This window comes from Oncorhynchus masou, chromosome 23, assembly GCF_036934945.1.
Source record: "Oncorhynchus masou masou isolate Uvic2021 chromosome 23, UVic_Omas_1.1, whole genome shotgun sequence".
NCBI classification, from domain to species: Eukaryota; Metazoa; Chordata; class Actinopteri; order Salmoniformes; family Salmonidae; genus Oncorhynchus; species Oncorhynchus masou.
Window position 1 is genome coordinate 18,679,131 of NC_088234.1, and position 20,597 is coordinate 18,699,727.

General features: G+C 41.5%; 1 protein-coding gene across 1 annotated transcript; it reads left to right on the top strand.

Moving 5' to 3' along the window:
• The first annotated feature begins 1,342 nt into the window (after window positions 1–1,342).
• Window positions 1,343–19,593, top strand: LOC135510500 (potential E3 ubiquitin-protein ligase ariadne-2-like). The gene is made up of 4 exons (XM_064931493.1): window positions 1,343–1,547; window positions 2,424–2,524; window positions 16,982–17,149; window positions 17,306–19,593. The coding sequence occupies exons 1-4, from the start codon at window positions 1,436–1,438 to the stop codon at window positions 17,756–17,758; spliced, it is 834 nt and encodes a 277-aa protein (XP_064787565.1). The 5' UTR covers window positions 1,343–1,435; the 3' UTR covers window positions 17,759–19,593.
• Window positions 19,594–20,597: the final 1,004 nt, after the last annotated feature.

Here is a 20,597-nt window from a genome sequence, read left to right on the forward strand (position 1 = left end):
TTAACCAATTCAATTAAAATCACTCTGTCTGTTTCTAAAAATGTGTAAGATCCTTATTTGCATAAAATAGACAGAGACCAGTCTTATCAAAATTAAATAATAGTATTTATTCTCGGAGCGCGCTGCCATAGAACCACAAACAACAGTTTATATATAAAATATGACGTCATTGGTTATAGAATGAATCTCCTCCTCTCGACGAAGACAAAGCAGGTTCAAAAGTTTATTCCAACCCACTAGAGCACACTCCTGACACACACACTATATCAAGATTAACTTCTGAAGTCTCACCCTTAGCTATCATTACTTAACAGACAATTCCAGATACGGAAAACCTGGAGAGGCTCTCGCTGTCTTATTTAACCGGCACAGAGTTATAGCTGAGTGGGTTCAAACATAGGTTAATGAGCCTCTTTGCTTACTTCAAACACACAACATATACCTCTCCAGCTAAGTTGGAATGGTGTTTATGTTTAATTACTCCTTGTTCATGCTACATAATCTCTTATGAACTAACATTATTAATCAGATATTGTAAAACAGGGTAGAGTTTAATTAGTTATAGTTCTATTTAAATGTAGATATTGTTTAGTCATTATTCATAAAATTCCTATCAGTCGTGCAGTGAATTTCAAACACAGAATCATAAAGATATATATTTTTAACCTGTAAGCTTATGTGAGAAGCTGATCCATCAAGTCAATTAAGTCATTCTAATCATGTCATCTATCATTTTCAAACATTCAGTAACTTTTTGATATTTTGCTGACAGTATAAAAGCAATATGAACTAGATGAGACAATGGCCTGTGCTTAAATGTTTATTTTATTCCATGTCATCAGTTTGCATTGTGTTACTGTCATTCCTCTTGTAACATCAAAGACTAGCTAGCATGATACTTGAAACGTATGCTGTCATTTAGTCACTATATGGGTTAAGAAAATGACAAACTGAAAAACAAGGGGGTGGGAGTGGGGGTTCTGTGGGCTTATTTTAAGGTATTCTTTGAAGAGGTAAGGTTTCAGGTAGGACTCCACTGTCCTAGTTTCACCATTGGGGTGCCTGGACAGAGAAGAGCTTGGAATGGGCTGAGCAATGCTGTGTCCTGTCTCTGTCGCTTTTGGGAATCTGTCAGTTGCTATTTGCACAAAAAACAACAACAATTGGCCGGTATGGTGGCATCAAGGAAAAAAATGTCCTGTGTGGAGGCCTCAAGGTAAAAAATGGGCCAGAAATGCCAAGGCAATTTCTGGTCCCAGTCTGCCCCTGGAGGTCAATTTCAGTCTTGTGTCCTATTATAAACACTGACATGGAAAGACAAAGTGAAAGCTGAAAGCAGCTGTAAGAAATAGCCAGAGAGCAGACTTGGCTCACTTGCTAAGTCCGATTCATAACTCACTTCACAGCATAGTGATAGCAGCAGTTGAAAGACAAGATGGGGAACAGCAAAACAACCCAATGCCAAAAGAAAGAGAAGCAGGAGAAAGAGAAATGTTATGACCCCGGAGACAAGACGCTCAAGTTTGTGAACAGAGATGACGACATTAGTAAGATTTTCATTAGTTTAAGACGTTAGACAATTGAAGAGTAAATTAAGCTAATAATTTGTTCTGCATGCTATGTTACCCTAATGTCAACTGTGGCAAGAACTAAAGCATTTACTTTAAAAATGTAATAGAAGCTTATAGGTTTACATATCAGATACATGTTGCATATGGGTCGTTCTTCAATTGTGGTGGCATTTGCGTCACTCGTCTTTGCAACCATAAAAAACCCTTTAAAATTTACAAATAACTACAAATGTTGTTCATATTGAACGGCTTATCAATGACAAAATATTATAGACAATTTATACTGCAGCATTTAATGTTCTGATGGGTAAGCAAATTAGCCTGTCCCAGCAGTGACTCAGTGTTTTATGGCATTTATCTATTATTTTTAATGCTAGAAAGTAAACAAGTATTTCATAACTTGTATATGTCAATTGAATCAATTAGGGGTATTACAATATTATACTGATTCTACAAATATAATATGTCTTTAAGTTTGTCATAGGTGTTACCGCTTTGAAAATCCCTCATTACAAAGATTGAGCATTCCCCCCAGCGGAAAATTGTTATTGGGGGAGGGGTCTATATTTAAAACAATTATTAGCTATTCGTACCCATTTCGTATGTCATACATTTTAAGATTCGATTGGACATTTGGTGTGTCTAAATTCAAAGTGACAATTGACGATTTAAATGAAAGGAAATTACATTGTAAGCAAAATGATTAATCATATCACTTTAGTAAATCATTTTTCCTGGGTTATAACCTTAGATATGAGCATCTGTGACCTCCATTACAGAAAATGCTAATTTAAAAGGAATACCAGTAAGTAAAATTCAAAAGAGAAACATATTGTTTGTGCTGTGTTTCAGTTGGCGGGGTTATATATGAGTCTCTGAGGGCAGAGATGTCCTGTGGTCACGCTGTCACCCCAGAGTCATTGACCAGATGGTGCCTAAGCCTACTCGATAAGGTAGGCTACTTATGCAGCTAGGAACTCTGGAAGAAAACAAGCTCAGACTGGGAAAATTCGTCATCCAACTCGGAATTCCAAGCTGGGAACGCGGGCCTCTTTTTCGAACTCTGACTTTCTGACCTCAAAATCACTGGTAATTATTTTACCAGTTTTTTTCCCCCAGTTGTCTTCAGCGCACCATCTGTCTTCAGCCATAATTGTATGACAGTACAGGCATGTGCACAGATAGAGCACTGGGGATGCTGGAGCACCTGCCCTTTTCGCCTAGGGGCATCAATTGAGTATAGCAGTCGCCATACTCCAGCTCAACACCAACAATTTAAAATAAAAATACTTGATATACAGTCAAAAGTTTGGACACCTACTCATTCAAGGGTTTTTCTTTATTATTACTTTTCTACATTGTAGAATAATAGTGAAGACATCAAAACTATGAAATAATGCATATGGAATCATGTAGTAACCAAAAATGTGATAAACAAATCAAAATATATTTTAGGTTCTTCAAAGTAGCCACCCTTTGCCTTGATGACAGCTTTGCATACTCTTGGTATTCTCTCAACCAGCTTCATGAGGAATGCTTTTCCAACAGTCTTGAAGGAGTATCCACATTTGCTGAGCACTTGCTGGCTGCAGTTCCTTCACTCTGCGGTCCAACTCATCCCAAACCATCTCAATTGGGTTGATCTCAGGTGATTGTGTAGGCCAGGTCAGATGATGAGGCTCTCCACCACTCTCCTTGGTCAAATAGCCCTTACACAGCCTGGAGGTGTGTTTTGGGTCATTATCCTGTTGTATTGCTGCAGAATGCTGTGGTACCCTTAATGGTTAAGTGTGCATTGAATTCTAAATAAATCACAGACCATGTCACCAGCAAAGCACCCCCACACCATCACACCTCCTCCTCCATGCTTCACGTTGGGAACCATACATGCGGAGATCATCCGTTCACCTACAGTACATCTCATAAAGAAACGGCGGTTGGAACCAAATACCTGAAATTTGGACTCATCAGACCAAAGGACAGATTTCCACCGGCCTAATGTCCATTGCTCGTGTTTCTTGACCCAAGCAATTCTCCTTCTTATTGGTGTCCTTGAGTAGTGGTTTCTTTTCAGCAATTCGACCATGAAGGCCTGATTCACGCAGTCTCCTCTGAACAGTCAAAGTTGAGACGTCTGTTACTTGAACTCTGTGAATAATTTATTTGGGTTGCAATCTGAGGTGCAGTTAAGTCTAATGAACTTATCCTATGCAGCAGAGGTAACTCTGGGTCTTCCTTTCCTGTGGTGGACTTCATGAGACCCAGTTTCATCATAGCGCTTGGTAGATAGAAGTCTTGAGGTTTTTGCTCACTTGAGGTAGAGTACCTTATGATCAGCTGTACACCACACTATCTACCAAGAGAGTTCCCATCTATATTATTCATAGCTGTCCACCACAAAACAATGCTGGCTCTAAGACTGCACTCAACCAGCTGTATAAGGCCATAAGCAAACAAGAAAATGCTCATCCAGAATCGGTGCTCCTAGTGGCCTTTAATGCAGGCAAACTGAAATCAATTTTACATAATTTCCACCAGCATGTCACATGTGTAACCAAAGGGGGGAAAACTCCACACACAGAGATGCATACAAAGCTCTCCCTCATCCCCATTTGGCAAATCTGACCATAATTATATCCTCCTGATTCCTGCTTACAAGAAAAAACTAAAGCAGGAAGTGCCAGTGACTCACTCTATACGGAAGTGGTCAGATGACGCGGACGCTACGCTACAGTACTGGAATACGTTCCGGGATTTATCCAATAGTATTGAGGAGTATACCACCTCAGTCATCGGCTTCATCAATAAATGCATCAACGACATCGTCCCAACAGTGACCGTACGTACATCTCCCAACCAGAAACCATGGATTACAGGCAGCATCCGCGTTGAGCTTTCGCTTTCAAGCAGCGGGACACTAATCCGGATGCTAATACGAAATCCCGCTACGCCTTCAGACGAACCATCAAACAGGCAAAGTGTCAATACAGGATTAAGATTAAGTCCTACTACACCGGCTCTGATGCTCGGTCGATGTGGCATGGCATGAAAACTATTACAGACTACAAAGGGAAACCCAGCCGTGAGCTGCCCGGTAGCACGAGCCTACCAGATGAGCTAAATGCCTTTTGTGTTCGCTTCAAGGCAAGCAACACTGAAGCATGCATGAGAGCACCAGCTGTTCCGGACGACTGTGTGATAACACTCTCTGTAGCCGATGTGAGCAAGACCTTTAAACAGGTCAGCATTCACAAAGCTGAAGGGCCTGACGGATTACCAGGAAGTGTACTCAAAGCATGCGCGGAGCAACTTCACTGACATTTTCAACCTCTCCCTGACCGAGTCTGTAATAATATGTTTGAAGCAGACCACCATAGTCCCTGTGCCCAAGGAAGTGAAGGTAACCTGCCTAAATGATTACTGCCCTGTAGCACTCACGTCGGTAGCTATGAAGTGCTTTGAAAGGCTGGTCATGGCTCACATTAACAGCATCATCACGGATTCCCTAGACCCACTCTAATTCACATACCGCCCCAACAAAAGGAACACCTATGTGAGAATGCTGTTCATTGACTACAGCTCAGCGTTCAACACCATAGTTCCCTCAAAGCTCATCGCTTGGCTAAGGACCCAAGGACTAAGCACTGCCCTCTGCAACTGGATCCTGGACTTCCTGACGGTCCGCCGTGGTGGTAAGGGTAAGCAACAACACATCTGCCACGCTGATCCTCAACACTGGGGCCACTCAGAGGTGCGTGCTTAGTCCCCGCCTGTACTCCGTGTTCACCCACAAATGCGTGACCAAACACGATTCCAACACCATCATTACGTTTTCTGACGACACAACAGTGGTCGGCCTCATTACCGACGATGATGAGACAGCCTATAGAGAGGAGGTCAAAGACCTGGCAGTGTGGTGCCAGGATAACAACCTCTCCCTCAATGTGAGCAAGACAAAGGATCTGATCATGGACTCCAGGAAAAGGAGGACCGAACAGGCCCATCGATGGGGCTTTAGTGGAGCGGGTCGAAAGTTTCAAATTCCTTGGTGTCCACATCACCAACAAACTATCATGGTCCAAACACACAAAGACAATTATGAAGAGGGCACTACAACACCTTTCCCCCCCCAGGAGACAATGTGGAATGGGTCCCCAGATCCTCAAAAAGTTCTACAGCTGCACCACTGAGAGCATCCTTACCGGTTGCATCACCGCCTGGTTTGGCAACTGCTCGGCGTCTGACACTACAGAGGGTATTGCGTACAGCCCAGTACATCACTGGGGCCAAGCTTCCTGCCATTCAGGACTTATATACTAGGCCGTGTCAGAACAAAGCCCTAAAAATTGTCAAAGACTCCAGTCACCCAAGTCACAGACTGTTCTCTCTGCTACCGCACATTGAATAGTATTGGAGCGCCAAGTCTTGGACCAAAAGGCTTTTCAACAGCTTTCTACCCCCAAGCCATAAGACTGCAGAACAATAAATCAAATGGCACCCGGACTATTAACATTGATACCCCCCCATCTGTTTTTACAATGCTGCTACCCACTGTCTATTATCTATGCATAGTCACTCACTGGACTCTTCCCACACACTCACTGGACTCTACCCACATATACTGCACTGACACTCCAACACATATGAACTCAACAAATAAAGAAACGTCCTCTCATTGTCAACTGCGTTTATTTTCAGCAAACTTAACATCTGGAAATATTTGTATGAACATAACAAGATTCAACAACTGAGACATAAACTGAACAAGTTCAACAGACGTGACAAACAGAAATGGAATCATGTGTCCTTGAACAAAAGTAACAGTCAGTATCTGGTGTGGCCACCAGCTGCATTAAGTACTGCAGTCCATCTCCTCCTCATGGACTGCACCAGATTTGCCAGTTCTTGCTGTGAGATGTTAACCCACTCTTCCACCAAGGCACCTGCAAGTTCCCAGACATTTCTGGGGGGAATGGCCCTAGCCCTCACCCTCCGATCCAACAGGTCGCAGACGTGCTCAATGGGATTGAGATCCGGGCTCTTCGCTGGCCATCGCAGAACACTGACATTCCTGTCTTGCAGGAAATCACGCACAGAACGAGCAGTATGGCTGGTGGCATTGTCATGCTGGAGGGTCATGTCAGGATGAGCCTGCAGGAAGAGTACCACATGAGAAAGGAGGATGTCTTCCCTGTAATGCACAGCGTTGAGATTGACTGCAATGACAACAAGCTCAGTACGATGATGCTGTGACACACCGCCCCAGACCATGATGGACCCTCCACCTCACAATCGATCCCGCTCTAGAGGACAGGCCTCGGTGTAACGCTCATTCCTTCAACGATAAACACAAATCCGGCCATCACCCCTGGTGAGACAAAACCACAACTCGTCAGAGAAGAGCAGTTTTTGACAGTCCTGTCTGGTCCAGCGACGGTGGGTATGTGCCCATAGGCAACGTTGTTGCCAGTGATGTCTGGTGAGGACCTGCCTTACAACAGGCCTACAGCTGGACTCTTCGTGTCTTAAAGTAATTATGGACTGTCCTTTTTCTTTGCTTATTTGAGCTGTTCTTGCCATAATATGGACTTGGTCTTTTGCAAAAAAAGGCTGTCTTCTGTACCACCCCTACCTTGTCACAATACAACTGATTGGCTTACACACATTAAGAAGGAAATAAATTCCACAAATTAACTTTGAACAAGGCACACCTGTTATTTTTTAAATATTTTTTTTATTTAACTAGGCAAGTCCGTTAAGAACAAATTCTTATTTACAATGACGGCCCCTTGTTCAGGGGCAGAACAACAGATTTTTACCTTGTCAGCTCGGGGATTCGATCTAGCAATCTCTCAGTTACTGGCCCAACACTCTAACCACTAGGCAACCTGCCGAGAATCATTCCAGGTGACTACCTCATGAAGCTGGTTGAGAGAATGCCAAGAGTGTGCAAAGCTGTCATGAAGGTAAAGGGTGTGTCACACCCTGGCCATAGTTTACTTTGTATGTTTCTATGTTTTGATTGGTCAGAGTGTGATCTGAGTGGGCATTCTATGTTGGATGTCTTGTTTGTCTATTTCTGTGTTTGGCCTGATATGTTTCTCAATCAGGGGCAGGTGTTAGTCATTGTCTCTGATTGGGAACCATATTTAGGTAGCCTGGGTTTCACTGTGTGTTTGTGGGTGATTGTTCCTGTCTCTGTGTTTTGCACCAGATAGGGCTGTTTTCGGTTTTTGGAGGTTTGTTATTTTGTTAGTTTATCGTGTATAGTTTCCGTATTTAATAAAATGAATCAAAACTACGCTGCATTTTGGTCCGCTCCTCCTTCCCACAACGAAAGCCGTGACAGGGTGGCTACTTTGAAGAATCTCAAATATAAAATATATTTTGATTTGTTTAACACCTTTTTGGTTACTACATGATTCCAAATGTGTTATTTCATAGTTTTGATGTCTTCACTACTATAGAAACAATAAAGAAAAACCCTTGAATGAGTAGATGTGTCCAAACTTTTGACTGGTACCGTATGTTTTCTAGTTTGTTGAAATACTTTGCAAATGCAACTTATTTCTATGTGAGAACTGAAATGGTATTTTCATTATTTTCCCAGACGCTCTTATCCAGAGCAACTTACAGTAATGAGTGCATACGTTTCTGTACTGGGCCGCTGAGGGGATTGAACCCACAAGCGTAAAAGTGATCACTTGAAACATGTCCCATAAGCTACCCTAGATTTAGAGCTATTTGGCAACTTTCGTTGGGAATGATACCAACCTTCGAATGTCTTAGAAATCAAAATATATATGGGCTGCATGATGTGACTATAGGCTATTGATTTTTTTTGTTAAATTAGTTTTGATTTAGAATGGCCCATTATCAAATTCACTATTATAGACAAACTCTGAAAGCCGCCATGCAAAATCAATGAACCAACAGCATCGTATCCCAGACTCATGAATAGAAACCAGTGTAGCATAAGATAACCAGTCCATCCAGTAAGCATACAGACCACACTCAAAGGTGATTACTAGAATTTGTTTAATTTTTTAATTTAGGCTAGACCAATTAAAGACATATTAAATCCATTTTTTATGCTTTTCTGCATTGCGTAATATGCATTGTATAAAGAAGGGCACAATCATTATTTTAACTGGGTTTTTTTCAGGCTTGGGCACACATATAGGCCTATGCATACAGTGCGTTCAGAAAGTATACAGGCCCTTGACTTTTTCCACATTTTGCTATGTTACAGCCTTATTCTAAAATATATTAAATATATTTTTTCCTCAAATTTACACACAATACCCCTGTCGTGACTGGACTATCATTAAATGTTTGTAACGGCAGATCTCCTCTTCGTCTGAAGAGGAGTAACAGGGATCGGACCAAAACGCAGCGTGGTGAGTGTCCATAATTATTTATTACGAAAACAACTGAACACTCGAACAAAACAAAAATAACGTGCATCAACGAAACATTTCTGTGTGGTGACAAACACTGACTCGGAAAACAAACACCCCACAAACCAACAGTGAAACCCAGGCTACCTAAGTATGATTCTCAATCAGAGACAACTAACGACACCTGCCTCTGATTGAGAACCATAGGCCGAAACAGAAACCAAACAGAAAATCAAACATAGACTGTCCACCCCAACTCACGCCCTGATCATACTAAATAAAGGCAAAACAAAGGAAATGAAGGTCAGAACGTGACAATGTTAAGACTTATTTATATCAAATCAGTTCTCTCGGTTTGATTATTACGGGATTAAACTAATCATGTAAACATTCATTAACGAGGAAGTCGGGGCACCACGGAAAAATGTTTACAGAGTTATTATTTCCCGAATATAACTCTTCAGATATTTTCATACCTTATCGATTACAGTCTTCTATTAATGATTATTACCTCTGTTTGTCTCATTCTGAACGTCGTAAAATTATTGCTTGTCTGCACGAACCCAAGTCTAAATGATGAATCAGCAATATACAATATGGCTTAATTATTTATTTACTAACTAACTAAATAATCACAGAAATACATAGTATAGTTATTGGTTACTAACACAATGCAATAAAAAGTCCCTAGTGGGCTAAACCAATCTGATGGCTTGGTAGATAATGGAAAGGGGTGGTAACAGGTAAAGAGCGGGAAAGACAGAATGGACCCACAATACACAGTTCATAATTATACTAATTGAAATGCTAATACTTAGCACATGAACGGCCGCTCATTTGAATATAATTGCAATGTATATATTTACGCCCGTATGTCTTGTTGTCTCTCTGTTGAAATCGCAGGTCCGTCTGCTGGGGAGTCAGTCGACATAAATTCTCTGGTTGTGTTTATAATGGTTATATCAGGTGTACCAATGGTCGTTGCTGGGAGAAATGTTCTTGAGAATGGATCTTTCCGAGTACAATTGTTCTTCGAGTTGGTATGGTTAATAGATGGTTCCGCGGTTGTCGGTATTCTCATCCTACGCTACGTACATTTCCAGCTGCAGGCCAGTTGTTTGACGGCCTAGGATTTCACACTTATTCTGTAGTGATCGATAGTGTCAGAGTGTAACCATTTCCAGCCAGGTAGCCAATGCGTCACACTGTCTGGTCTTGTCCTTTGGTAATAGAGTTGTAGCCATTTCAACGTGGGGACTCCGAGTCCTTACGTTCTTTGACTTAACTTCTTGAAACTCCCCACCCCGGATCCGGGTTTGTGACTAAAGCCTCAGGCTCATTAGCATAACGCAACGTTAACGATTTCTGAAAATCGCAAATAAAATGAAAATAATGCGTCTGCTCTCAAGCTTAGCCTTTTCTTAACAACACTGTCATCTCAGATTTTCAAAATATGCTTTTGAACCATAGAAATTGACTAATTTGTGTAAGAGTATGCAAAGCTAGCATAGCATTTTGAGTAGCATTTAGCACGCAACATTTTCACAAAAACCAGATAACCAAATAAATAAAATCATTTACCTTTGAAGAGCTTCTGATGTTTTCAATGAGGAGACTCTCAGTTACATACCAAATGCGCAGTTTTTCCTGAAAGCGTCTGTGTGTAGGAGAAATCGTTCCGTTTTCTACATTGCGTCTGGCTACCGAAACGAACCGAAAATTCAGTCACCTACAACGTAAAACTTTTTACGGATTAACTACATAATATCGACCGAAACATGGCAAACGTTGTTTGGAATCAATCCTCAAGGTGTTTTTTCACATATCTCTTCATTGATATGCAGTTCGTGGAAGCTTGCTTTCCTCTCTGTATCCCATGGAAAAATACTGGCAGGTGACTTTTGCGCACCAATTTCGGCGCAGGACACCGGGCGGACACCTGGTAAATGTGGTCTCTTATGGTCAATCTTCCAATGATCTGCCTACAAATACGTCACAATGCTGCAGACACCTTGGGGAAACGACAGAAAGGGCAGGCTCATTCCTCTCGCATTCACAGCCATATAAGGAGACAATGGAAAACAGAGCCTCAAAAATCCTGCTCATTTCCTTCCATCTTGGTTTTGCCTGAAGCTCACGTTCTAGGGCACGCACAGAGAATATCTTGGTAGTTTTGGACACGTCAGAGTGTTTTCTTTCGAAAGCTATCAATTATATGCATAGTCGAGCATCTTTTTGTGACAAAATATCTTGTTTAAAACGGAAACGTTTTTCATCCAAAAATGAAATAGCGCCCCCATAGATGTAAGAGGTTAACTTCTTGATGCACCCATCCCGTTAGCGGGATCCTTTTCGTCAACATCCTCTGAATTGCAGAGCGCCAAATTCAAATTAAATTACAAAAACATTTAATTTTCATGAAATCACAAGTGCAATATAGCAAAACACAGCTTAGCTTGTTGTTAATCCACCTGGCGTGTCAGATTTCAAAACAGCTTTTCGGCGAAAGCATACCAAGTGTTTATGTAAGGACATCTCTCTCAGCAAACATTACAAACAGCTAGCAGCCAAGTAGATTGGTCACGAAAGTCAGAAAAGCAATAAAATGAATCGCTTACCTATGATGATCTTCAGATGTTTGCACTCACGAGACTCCTAGTTACACAATAAATGTTCATTTTGTTCCATAAAGATTATTTTTATTTCCAAAATACCTCCATTTGGTTGGCGCGTTATGTTCAAAAATCCACAGGCTCGAGTGGTCACGACCAGGCAGACGAAAATTCCAAATAGTATCCGTAAAGTTCGTAGAAACATGTCAAACGTTTTTTATAATCAATCCTCAGGTTGTTTTTACCACATATAATCGATAATATTTCAACTGGGACTGTAGCTTCTTCAATAGGAGAGAGAGAGAAAATGTCTGTTCCAAGCTGTTGCGCATGCAAAACGCTGCTGGCACCCAGGCATCCAATGACGCGATGTCATCTTTCTCGCTCATTTTTCAAAATAAAAGCCTGGAACTATGTCTAAAGACTGGTCACAACATGTGGAAGCCTTAGGAAAAGGAATCTGGTGGATATCCCTTTAAATGGAGCGAAGGCAGGCAATGGAACAGAGAGCTTTCAGGAAAAACAGCACTTCCAGGTTGGATTTTCCTCAGGTTTTCCCCTGCAAAATCGGTTCTGTTATACTCACAGACAATATTTTGACAGTTTTGTCAACTTTAGAGTGTTTTATATCCTAATCTGACAATTATATGCATATTCTAAATTCTGGGCCTGAGAAATAGGCAGTTTCATTTGGGTACGTTTTTCATCCAAACATAAAAATACTCCCCCTGCACACAACAGGTTAATATAAATGTATACACTTCTGGGAAAAGGTTCGGTCCATGACGCCGTTGTAGTGTCTGTGCTCACGGACTTGGTTAACATCACATTACATCTTCTCACAAATAGTTTCATATTTAATCCTATATTTTCCCCCACATTTGGATGTGACTGACAACTAGCACATTTTTACATTAAGAGATACAGTTATGTTGTCCTAAGGTCTTTAGTTACATCACAAATTATTAACAAATTCGCCAGGATTGTTCTTTAAATACCCACAAACAATTTAAAATGGTTGGAATAGAGAAATATTGTTACATTATTCAACCCTTTGACGTTACCGTACTGCAAAGTCGTTCTCCTTGGTAACAAATGGATTCTCAACCTTCATTTTGGCCGAGTGGGGTAAAGAGTTTTAGGTATTTATGACCCCCATAAGCCTGTGTTGGGAGAGAGAGAGGGGGCTATGATCCTCATGAAAAAGGGCACCTCGTGACACCCCTTAATGAAAAAGCGAAACAGGTTTTTAGAAATGTCTTACAAATAAAAACTGATTAAGTATTCAGACACTTTCAGACACAGTATCATGCTGTGGGGATTTTCTTCAGCAACATGGACTGGGAGACTAGTCAGGATCAAGGGAAAGATGAATGGAGCAAAGTACAGAGAGATCCTTGATGAAAACCTGCTCCAGACCGCTCAGGACCTCCGACTGGGGCGAAGGTTCACCTTCCAACAGGACAATGACCCTACGTACACAGCCAAGCCAACGCAGGGCTTCTCCATGCATCGCGCCCACAGAGATAAACACCTCTCTGGGAAGAGGAAGGGCAGGGGTGTATGATTCATGATTAACAACTCATGGTGTAATCATAACAACATACAGGAACTCAAGTCTTTCTGGTCACCCGACCTAGAATTCCTTACAATCAAATGCCGGCCATTTTACTTACCAAGATAATTCTAGTCAGCTATAGTCACAGCTGTGTACATTCCCCCCCAAGCAGACACAAAGACGGCCCTCAAGGAACTTCGCTGGACTCTTTGTAAACTAGAAACCATATATCCTGAGAAGGGATTTATTGTAGCTCGGTATTTTAACAAAGCAAATTTGAGAACAAGGCTACCTTAACTCTATCAGCATATTGATTGCACTCCGTGCAGGGCCAATACACTCGACCACTGCTACTCTAACTTCCGCGATGCATACAAAGCCCTCCCCCGTCCTCCCTTTGGCAAATCCGACCACAACGTCATCTTGCTCCTACCATCTAATAGGTAGAAACGCAAACAGGATGTACCAGTGACGAGATCCATTCAACGCTGGTCTGACCAATCGGAAGCCACGCTTCAAGATTGTTTTGATCACGTGGACTGGAATATGTTCCGGTCAGCCTCAGAGAACAACATCGACCTATACGCTGACTTGGTGAGTGAGTTTATAAAGAAGTGCATTGGAGATGTTGTACCAACTGTGACTATTAAAATATACCTTAACCAGAAACCATGGATGGATGGCGGCATTCACGCAAAACTGAAAGAGCGAACCACCGCATTTAACCATGGAAAGAAGTGTGGGAATATGGCTGAATATAGACAGTGTAGTTATTCACTCCGCAAGGCAATCAAACAAGCAAAATGCCGGTACAGGGACAAGGTGGAGTGACAATTCAACGGCTCAGACACGAGACGTATGTGACAGGGTCTACAGGAAATCAGACTACAAAAAGAAAACCAGCCACGTCCTTGACACCGACGCCACGCTTCCAGACAAACTAAACACCTTCTTTGCCCGCTTTGAGGATAATACAGTGCCACCGCCGCAGCCCGCTAACAAGGACTGCGCCCCCTCCCCCCTTTCTCCGTGGCCGACATGAGTAAAACATTTAAACGTGTAAACCCTCGCAAGGCTGCTGGCCCAGACCTCATCCCTAGCCGTGTCCTCAGAGCATGCGCAGACCAGCTGGCTGGTGTGTTTACAGACATATTCAATCACTCCTTATCCTCGTCTGTTGTCCCCACATGGTTAGCATTGTTCCTGTACCCAAGAAGATAACTGAACTAAATGACTACTACTAGGACTCACTTCTGTCATCATGAAGTGTTTTGGGAGACTAGTCAAGGATCATATCACCTCCACCTTACCGGCCACCCTGGACCCACTTCAGTTTGCATACCGCACCAACAGGTCCACAGACAACTCAATCACCATCACACTGCACACTGCCCTATCCCATCTGCACAAATGGAATACCTACTGTATGTAAGAATGCTGTTCATTGACTACAGTTCAGCATTCAACACCATAGTACCCTCCAAGATCATCGTCAAACTGGAGGCCCTGGGTCTCAACCCTGCCCTGTGCATTTGGGTCCTGGACTTCCTGACGGGCCGCCCCCAGGTGGTGAAGGTAGGGAACATCTCCACTTCATTGACCCTCAACACTGGGGCCCCACAAAGGTGCGTGCTCATCCCCCTTCTATTCTCCCTGTTCACCCACAACTGCGTGGCCATGCACGCCTCCAACTCAATCATCATGTTTGCAGACGACACAACAGTAGTGGGCTTGATTACCAACAATGACGAGACAGCCTACAGGGAGGAGGTGAGGGCACTCAGTGTGCTGTCAGGAAAATAACCTCTCATACAATTTCAACAAAACAAAGAGATGATCGTGGACTACAGGAAACCGCAGAGGGAGCACCACCCTATCCACATCGAAGGGACAGCAGTTGAGAAGGTGGACATTTTTAAGTTCCTCGGTGTACACATCACAGACAAACTGAAATGGTCCACCCACACACACAATGTGGTGAAGAAGGCGCAACAGCGCCTCTTCAACCTCAGGAGGCTGACAAACTTTAACAGATGCACAATCGAGAGCATCCTGTCGGGCTGTATCACAGCCTGGTACGGCAACTACACCGCCCTCAACCGCAAGGCTCTCCAGAGGGTGGTGCGGTCTGCACAAGGCATCACCGGGGGAAAACCACCTGCCCTCCATGACACCCGATGTCACAGGAAGGCCAAAAAGATCATCAAGGACAACAACCTCCCGAGCCACTGTTCACACAGTTACCATCCAGAAGGCGAGGTCAGTACGGGTGCATCAAAGCTGGGAGCGAGAGACTGAAAAGCAGCTTCTATCTCAAGGCCATCAGACTGCTAAACAGCAATCACTAACTCAGAGAGACTGCTGCCTACATTGAGACCCAATCACTGGCCACTTTAATAAATTGATCACTAGTCACTTTAAACAAAGCCACTTTAAATAATACCACTTTAATAATGTTTACATTTCTTAAATTACTCTTATCACATTTATGTACTGTATTTTATACAATCTACTGCATCTTGCCTATGCCGCTCGGCCATCGCTCATCCATATACTTATATGTACATATTCTCATTCACCCCTTTAGATTTTTGTGTATTAGGTAGTTGTTGGGGAATAGATTACTTGTTAGATATTACTGCACTGTCGGATCGAAAAGCACAAGCATTTCGCTACACTCGCATTAACATCTGCTAACCATGTGCATGTGACCAATAACATTTGATTTGAGGGTCTGAATACTTACAGTACTAGTCAAAAGTCTACTCATTCCAGGGTTTTTCTTTTCTTTTTACTATTTTCTACATTAGAATAATAGTGAAGACATCAAAACTATGAAATAACACACATGGAATCATGTAGTAACCAAATAAAATTATTTTTAAAAATAAATTCTTAATGAGTGGGGCAGCAGGTAGTCTAGTGGTTAAAGCATTAACTGAAAGGTTGCAAGATCGAATCCCCGAGCTGACAAGGTAAACATCTGTCGTTCTGCCCCTGGACAAGGCAGTTAACCCACTGTTCCTAGGCTGTCATTGAAAATAAGAATTTGTTCTTAACTGACTTGCATAGTTAAACAAAGGTCAAGTTTAAAAAATGAGTGCATTGATGCACTTGTTGCATGCACAAGCCACAAGGGGTGAGTTTGAAATGAACACTACCTGTAGTAGGTTACTTTGAAGTTGTCTTGTGGTCAGGGACAGAGAAGAGGGCAACTGCTCTTTGACAGTTTGTCAGTAGCAGAACAAATTCAAATCAAGTAGCCTATAACTAGTTAGCTTGTTTTGACAGCATAGCCTAGCCAACTAGCGGATTAATCTAGTCTACATAAGTGATGATCAGATTACATAGAAACTGAAATCTACAAATTGTTATACACATGCTTTTTTCATCCAGTTTGCAAGGCCGATATTTCAGTGTTTCCTGATTCCGATTAGCTTGTGAACGTGGTAATAGCACTCTCCAGTAGTGGTTCCAGCAAACATACTTAATTAATTCCTTTCAATCTTTGGTTCTAGCTTGTTAGCCTACAATGTGTGATGGGTGACTGTGTTTTTGCAGAAAAGTATGACCTAATAATGGAACATTTAGCAACAGGATCAGTTTAAGTTTGTATTTGGGGGGGGGGGTACATTTAGCGTCTGCCCCACCAAAGCTCTGTGCACTGCCTTGTGACAGTACAAACATTTATTTAAAATCAACCATTATCCTTTTCAGAATACTCAATTGTTCTGAATTTCTGAAGCTTATAACTTGCTGTCAAGATCAAGAACAAAGCTATTTGAATAGAGTATTTGGTATTTCTCACCGCTGACCACAAACTGTATTTTGTGATTCCAGAAAAAGTGCACATTCATTTGCCCTGCATCACGTGATGATGGTGAAATGTGTGGTGCGGAGTGGTCTTACACAGAAGTGCGTAAACTGGCTCTTCTGACTCCTGAGGAGATGAAGAAATTTGAGGAGACAATGGCTGACTTGGTTTCAGCCCAGAACTCTTACAAATCGGTCAGTATTTTCTGAAATTGTTTTATGCATTCAACTATCCAGTCATTCAAACTATCTCTTTTCAAAGAACTGTGAGTATGCAATGTTGCAGGATAGAATCAAGCCTATTTAGTATTCATTTGTACTTATTATCCTACACACCCCACCTCAAACAAGTGTCCAGGCTGCAACTCATATGTTGCAAGGACTGACCTCTCCAACCTGAGAGTCCACTGCACAGTGTGCTCAGCAGAAAAGGGCCAGATGTACGAGTTCTGCTGGCTGTGCCTGCAGCAGTGGAAAGGTTCACAACAGAGTTCTGACTACTGTGACAACAATGACTGCATGACTGATCTGGAACTGCTGAAGACCTGCCCTACTGTCACATTTGCTGATGTCCAGGGGGTCACCGGCTGCCCATCCACACGTGCCTGTCCCACCTGTGGTGTATTGTTAGAACACGATAAGACTGGCTGTAAAAATATAGAATGCAAGAATTGCAATAAAGAGTTCTGTTTTGTTTGCCTTAAGCTCACAACTGAGTGCTTGAAGACCAGCAAATACTACATAGGCTGCTCTGCTGGTGTGGCCCCCAGGCAGACTGCTATACCCTCATGGAGTGATAAATAAAGATTTTATCCAGGTGTACCACTTTCCTTCCTACGGGCACTTGAATTACTTACACTGATGCAGAACAGGCATAATAGCACAGCAATTGGCATGTATTAACACAAAAATATTATTGAAAATGTCAATGTATTGGTACCTAACTCAAATTGTGTATAAAGTCAATATGTGCGTAGTAATACATGTGTAAGAATGTGTAATAATGTATTAGATTCTATAATGTTTCATGATTAACAATCCATATACTACTGATTATTATCTGATCTATTTCTGTTGTTTTATCTGTGCCTGAAACAAAAAGAAAAACGCAAATAGAAATAATAATAATTTCAAAAATGTAATCAATGGTCAACAGAAATGTTTGCCCACTTAAAATAACCTGGATGTTTTAGAAAAAGTTTTATGAATGCGGTTGTTGTATGAGACATACATTGCTGATAATATTTCCATAATCATGTTATTGTCAACCCTAACCCTAGGTATTGTTCAAGGGGTCCTCTTCTAAATATGTTACCAGTATTGTGATATTGTTTCCTTTATCAATGATTTCCCACTGGGTACAAGAACAATGAATCATCAAACAAATACACATATTTAATAATAGTTATATAATAATGATAATAATGATAGTATCAACAGAAATGATAGTAATAATAACACATTTAATTTGTGTAGAGCTTTGCATGACTCTCAACACTTTTACATAAACCAAGCACACCAAGACAATTGTGAAGAGGGCACGACAAAACCTATTCCCCCATATGAGACTGAAAAGATTTGGGTGTGTCCTCAGATCCTCAAAACGTTCTACAGCTGCACCATAGAGACTGGTTGCATCACTGCCTGGTATGGCAACTGCTCAGCCTCCGACCACAAGGCAATACAGAGGGTAGTGCGAACGGCCCAGTAATTCACTGGGGCCAAGCTTCCTGCCATCCAGGACCTCTGTACCAGGTGGTGTCAGAGGAAGTCCCTGAAATTACCAAAGACTCCAGCCACCCTAGTCATTAACTGTTCTCTCTGCTACCGCACGGCAAGTGGTACCAGAGCGCCAAGTCTAGGTCCAAGAGCCTTCTAAACAGCTTCTACCCCCAAGCCATAAGACTCCTGAACATCTAGTCAAATGGCTACCCAGACTATTTTCAGGGCCCCCCCCCCCCACCCCCTCTTTACACCACTGCTACTCTCTGTTGTCATCTATGCATAGTCACTTGAACAACTCTACCTACATTTACATTTACATTTAAGTCATTTAGCAGACGCTCTTATCCAGAGCGACTTACATGTACATACTACCTAAACTAACTGGTGCCCCCGCATATTGACTCTGTATCGGTACCCCCCTGTATATAGTCTCGCTATTGTTATTTTACTGCTGCTATTGAATTACTTGTCACTTTAATCTCTTATTCTTATCCATACTTTTCTGAAACAGCATTGTTGGTTCGGGGCTCGTAAGTAAGCATTTCACTGTAATGTCTACACCTGTTGTATTCGGCACATGTGACTAATAAAATTTGAATTGATTTGACATGATGAAACAATATCCAATTTGTCGTGCCTTCAGAAAGTATTCATACCCCTTCATTTATTTTACAACTTTTTGTTACAGACTGAATTCAGAAAGGATTCTTTTACAATTCTCACCCATCCACACACAATACCCCATAATGATAAAGTGAAAACATGTTTTTACATTTTTTTGAATATGTATTATCTTAAATATAGAAATTATGCATTATGCAGCTGTGAGTCCTTCTGGGTAAGTCTCTAATAGCTTTGCAAACCTGGATTGTACAATGTTTGCACATTATTCTTTAAAATAAATATTCATGTTCTGTCAAGTTGATTGTTGATCATTGTTAGACAGCCATTTTCAAGTTGAACTGTAACTAGGCCACTCAGGAACAGTCAATGTAATCTTGGTAAGCAACTCCAGTGTGTATTTGGCTTTGTGTTTTAGGTTATTGTCCCGCTGAAAGGTGCATATGTCCCGCAGTGTCTAATAGAAAGAAGACTGAACCAGGTTTTCCTCTAGGATTTTGACTGTGCTTAGCTCTATTCCATATATTTTTTGACTAAAAAATTCTCTAATCCTTGACGATGACAAGCATACCCATAACATGATCCAGCCACCAACATGCTTGAAAATATGACGAGTGGTACTCAGTGATGTGTTGGATTGCCCCAAACATGATGCTTTGTATTCAGGACATGAAGTTAATTTCTTTGCTACATTTTTTGCAGTTTTACTTTAGTGCATTATTGCAAACAGGATGCATGTTTTCTGCATGCATCCTTTGTTTAGGTTAGTATTGTGGAGTAACTATAATGTTGTTGATCCATCCTCAGTTCTCTCCTATCACAGCCATTAAACTCTAACTGTTTTAAAGTCACCATTGGCCTCATGGTCAAATGGTGGTTTCCTTCCTCTCCGGCAACTAAGACATTTGTATTTTTGTAGTGACTGGGTGTATTGATCAATGGGATATTCAATGTCTGCTTTTTTAAATTGGTAAACATCTACCAATAGGTGCCCTTCTTTACGAGGCATTGGAAAACCTCCCTGGTCTTTGTGGTTGAATCTGTGTTTAAAATTCACTGCTCGACTGAGGACTTTACATATAATTGTATGTGTGGGGTACAGAGATGAGGTAGTCATTTAAAAATCATGTTAAATATTATTATTGCATATGGAGTTCATCCATGCAACTTAATATATGACTTGTTAAGCACATTTGTACTCCTAAACGTATTTAGACTTGCCATTAAAGGGATTGAATACTTACGTACTCAAGACATTTCAGCTTTTTATTTTTTATTAAAAAATAAATAAATCTGA